The following is a 5,274-nucleotide window of genomic DNA, read 5'->3' as shown; positions in this document are numbered from 1 at the left end:
GTCTCTGTCTCCTTTCATCACCATTTGTTGACAGTAGTTTCTAGCTCCCCCTCGACTTCCTGCCTGGTCACCCTGCCTATACTTCTTGCCTGGCTACTAGCCAATCAGCATTTTTTATTAAAACAATACAAGTGACAGGGTACAAGACCATTGTCCCACAGGTTGCCAATTTCTTTGATTAGAAATACTAAAGAGAAAAGAAGTAGGCACAGAGTTCTTCATCTGTATATATAAGGTGTACTAAAGAAACGTGTTGCCAGTACAGACCATAGTGATGTCTGACGAGCTATCAGCTCTGAGAAAGGTCCCTCACCTGGGACCTCGGTGAAACACTGCAGACCACAGGAACATCTCCTGGTCCAATGAGGACATCTTTTTGCAATAAATAAATCTGTGTAAGTTTTAACAACAAGCAAAGGCTCTCTATCAGTTATTACTATATTCCATTATGTAAAGTAAGGACATTAAAACAGTGAAATAAATATTGCAATAATATCAAAATAGAGAAATAGAAAAATAAATACAAGAATCTTAGTTTGTTAGATTAATTGTGCTTTAGTTTGTATTTGAAAAGTAATGTCAAGGTTTTTTGTTTTCAATGTATTAATAAAAATAATTCACTAAAACTGAGGGTAAATTGTGATCTCATGGAAAGTAAGGCAATAGATCTGAATAGCTGAATAGAAGCCCATTTTAATAAAGAAGTCGGCATTGGTGATATGAAGGGTAATAAATTGGAGGTTTGGGAGGGAGTGGAAAACAGCTAAGGTATATAAGTGAGCTGGCATTCATTAGAAGACAACAGAAGAGACAGCTCCTCCTTTGTTTGTGCTCACTTTCATGAACAATACCAGTCAACTGTGACACCAACAGCCATCCTCCTGCCCTCACACCATGGGTGGGGTCACACTTGTCCCTGATAAGGACCTCTGATTCTGCCCCTCCTGGAATGCTCAGTCTATCCTAGCCTCTCAGGGCTGATGGCTTAGGTAAACTGCCTTCCAGCTGGCAATCTCTCTGACCCCATCATTTCTGCTGTTTCATGCATGATTTTTTTTCTTTCTCCTATGTGTAAAAGGAGTGGGAGGGCTGCTTTTCATCCCTCCCTGCTCCCAGCTAGTTTATCCAAAATAATTACACAGAAACTGTATTCATTTAAATGCTGCCTGACCCATTATATCTAGCCTCTTTTTGGCTAACTCTCACATATTCTTTTAGCCCATTTCTAATAATCTGTATGTCATCACGAGGTCTTAGCTTACCTGGAAGATTCTAATTTATGTCCATCTCGGGCCGGAGCTTCATGGCACCTGCCTCACTGCCTTCTACCCAGCTTCCTGTTCTGTCTACTCCACCTACCTAACTTTCTGCCCTATCAAAAAGGCCAAGGCAGTTTCTTTATTTAATCAATGAAATCAACACAAAACAGAAGACTCTCCTACATCACTCCTATTTCAGAAAAGAAAAAAAGGTCTGGTTTTCCGGTCATGATTAGATGTGAGTGCTCCTAGCTGGGAAGAAAAATGACTGGAGGGACCCAGACTAGAAGCAAGCCTTGGCATGTCCAAGTCTTTCCCCCATAGGTGGCTCAGGATTCTTATTTTACAGGACCTGTTAGAGATTTTCTCTGCAGAGTTTATATTCCACATGTAAATACCTTATGGGGTATCAGAGAGGGAAGAAGATGGGTTTCATTCACACAGTTTGGGGAAAGACGTGCAAAGGGCAGATGATTCAGTGTTTCCCATATATATATACCTTAACTCTTACTTGTTCCTCCCAACAGCTCTCTAAACTTTGCTATTGTTTTCACTATTCTGAAGATGCAGAAAGAAAGGCGTTCACATATGAATCCACATGCATGGTACTATGACAGAACGATGCCTCCCATTCAGACTTTTTAGCTATTGCTCTATGTGAGGAGGGAGAGAGAGAACGGGAGTATGACCAAGCATGGTGATTCATATCTGTAATCCCAGTGCTCAAGAGACTTAAGCAGGACTGCAGGTTCCAGGGCAGCCTGGACCACATAGTAAGTTCAAAGCCTGCAGGAGGGAACTTCTGCAGTGAGACATCCTCCTTCCCCACTTCGCAATGAGGGGTAAGCAAAGAAAGATGTAGAAAATGTATGTTAATGTAAGTGAAATCTGTTGGAATTGTTATCAGTGATGTAAGGAATCTGGACTCTAACTATAATAACTCAATGATAATAACTGTGTAGGTTTTACAAAGCTGAAACATAAGTGCGTCCTTCAGACCACAGTTTACTGGCAAAGCCGTAGAATTTTCTCAATGCTTTTAAACAGAGTTAACTTGTTATCAGGTAAAGATAACATGAGAGTGGCAAAATGCCTTGGCTGGATAATGGCACTTGCTGGCACATCTGATGACTTATGTTCTGTTCCCAGAGCCACATGGTGGGAGGGGAGAACTGGCCTCCACAAGTTGTCCACAGGCCTCCGTACATGCCCTATAAATAAACAAGCAAGCAAACAAACAAATAATAAATCCCCTGCCCACTCCCCAGTCCAAACCACATGAAATTATATATAAATACACTCTGGGAACAAAAAAGATAGCAGGAGGTATATCTTCAGTTTTCAAGTTTTCTAAGATCATTGGCTTAATTAATTTACCGATAAAACACCGATGTCTTTCATAAAGTAACAAGCAAATTTGTAGTAAAGAGATAATAATTCCGCATCACAGAGATCTGTTGTCAGGATCAGATCACCAGGATCACAATATTGATGTCAGCAGGAGGAATCAATTAAACCTAGCAGAAATATGAATGTGTCAAGCCACTGGCCAAACGTTCCCAGGTATCAGGCTAAGTTACTGCTGACTTCAAGCTGACTACATTAGCAACAGTCTACCAGGAAAATGGCTACTGTTCATTGCATACTTCTCAATGGAGGTAATTACTGAGATAAGGGGACTGTATAAAATCAGCTGCAATTCTGTTTGATGGAGAAGCTTAGCTGACCTCAGTCCAAGCTCATGCACTTCAAAAGGTTTTACCTTGCTAAACTTTTATGTAGTGATTTTTGCCATACCTAATAATGATAAAGATGATTTAAATCATTAAATAACCATTAAAGTAGAATTGATAAGAAAATAACCTTACAGATTTAAATTGCTACATGTTCCTAACACTGCACAGTGTTTGGTGCTATATATGCCTGGCTTATTTCGAACATTATATATGCATTTGGTTTTCCTATGATTTCCTTCTTCAGTGCTGGGGATTAAACCTAGGTCTTGCACATGCCAATCAAACTCCACCCCATCTCCAGACGGTTAATGTTGCTTTTACGGAGATAGACACCATCATTATCCTTTTGCTGAAGAAGAGAAAAGTGAGCTAAATAAATATATAGCATAGGGGTGGGTTATTCAATTAAAAATCATACTAAGAAAAATCCTGGAGCAAGAAGTAAATTTAAATATATTCAATACACTTCTGTCTTTCTCATTTAATGATAATAACTGAGAACCAACAAGATATGAAATAAGGCAAATACACAAGTGTGGAAAAATGATGCTAAGTTATAATAATACACATAAAGTAATCATTTGATAATGTGAAGACTGATTCCTGCAGTGAGCTAATGTCTAGTACTCTGAACCCATTGGTAAACTATGTATAGTATATTTTTTGCAAGCTTCCTGATGCTAACAACTCTGAACCCTTTCAGAAAGGTTCCTGAACCTCTTCAGCTGGAGGACAGAGAGAAACAATTTTATTTTTGTAACCCCTACAGTTTCTAGACGGACTAATGACCCCATCATTATAATTCAAAAGCAGACATAATCAATATGCAAATATGTGGAATGTTGTGTTTCAGTTTATGTTTGTAGATAAAAATGTCAAAGTAATTCAGAGTTAGATAAATATACAGAATAGAAAGAATAAGTATGCAAAAAGAGAAGGTTATAAAATATTACTATTGATTTTTCAGTGACTCAAAAATAGTCCTTCAAGGAAATACTGATTTCTGAAAGAGCTACTGGAAAAAGAATTCAAGGTCTTTCAAGGTTACCACATTATAAAAGCAAATGCTTGTTTAATGGCTGTGCTGTACATAATCTGGGTATAAGGACATCAATTTGAAAGTTCTTTAATTTAGGATGTTTTGTCTTTATTCTGCATGCATTTTAAGTGGAAGATCGTCACCACCTATCTCAACACGCTTACTCCTTTTTCAAGGGAATACTGCACTATTTGTATTTGTTATATTTTGAGAACCTAAATATGACACAGAGTTTAGTAATAGTCTAATGTTCCTAGTGAGACTTGGGGTTCCTATTAGCCCATCAGCTTTAGCAAAAACAGCACAACTATTTAGAGGAATCGGCTTTGTAGTCCCCAATAGAATGTTGCTTTTTGGTTTCAGCTGCTGCACTGTCAATGTTTCCTGGTGCATTGGTCGTGCTGGTGTCATCAGATCATCCTCATAGTGACTCGGCTATCAGTGTGATGAGAAAGGTGGCCATAATATTTTTGTCACGGGCACAAATAAATTTTTGTTGCTCCAGTGATTCAAGAAAAGCCAGATTCATCAGCTCTGTGACTGCCTGTATACTCCCCTGAATGGTAACTCATACCTCCTCTTTTCTTTTCCCAGAGACAGAAATGGCTGGAAGTCCAACATCTGGAATAGGCCTCCCTGCTCCAAACACTGAACTGGGTCCTGCTCCATGTTTTAGTGCCTTAGGTCCTCCACCTCCATATGAAGAGACTCTTAAAACAAGCTGATTGTACCCAGAATTGGCAGTGGAATGTAGTAGAACTATTTCTAAAGAGAGACAACCAATGTTAGGCAAATTGTTTGACTTAGTGGAAATTCTTGGAGATTCAAACCTTGGAGACCCGAGAGTCTGAGCAAGTACAAGCAGACAAAAGAGTCGATGGAAGGGGGTGGGGAGATGGCCATAGTGATGTTTGCTAGTGGATTAGTGGACTCTGTAGCACAGCTTGATCACTCATTTAGAGCAGACAACACTCACAGTTGAGTTTGTAAGGAGGCAGAAATGGGAGCTAGGAACCATTTGCATTAATTTTGCCTCCCTCTGCCTTCCATAGCTTATTAAATGATGCCCCCACATCTGCATCTTCAGCCAGCCTCTGACAGCGACTCATTAAAAGTGAATAAACAGTTTAGCAATGGTGCTTGAGCCTAAGAGGGTGAGCATTTGAGTTAAAGTTAAAATGAGAGAATGGGAAGAACGTCCTAACTCTGAGATTGACAGAGGAAAATGAATGGAAAGGAA

At 39.3% G+C, this 5,274-nt stretch overlaps 1 protein-coding gene across 1 annotated transcript in view; it reads left to right on the top strand.

Moving 5' to 3' along the window:
* Positions 1-4,759, top strand: part of Tmem207 (transmembrane protein 207) — a 22,787-nt gene extending 18,028 nt beyond the window's left edge. The window contains exon 5 of the mRNA XM_005344903.1: positions 4,629-4,759. Within this exon, the coding sequence (XP_005344960.1) occupies positions 4,629-4,759 (131 nt within the window). The remainder of the gene's footprint in view (positions 1-4,628) is intronic.
* Positions 4,760-5,274: the final 515 nt, after the last annotated feature.

The sequence above is a fragment of the Microtus ochrogaster genome, chromosome 2, assembly GCF_000317375.1.
Source record: "Microtus ochrogaster isolate Prairie Vole_2 chromosome 2, MicOch1.0, whole genome shotgun sequence".
NCBI lineage: Eukaryota > Metazoa > Chordata > Mammalia > Rodentia > Cricetidae > Microtus > Microtus ochrogaster.
The sequence above is the reverse complement of the archived record's forward strand: the minus strand, read 5'-3'. Positions and strand labels throughout refer to the sequence as shown.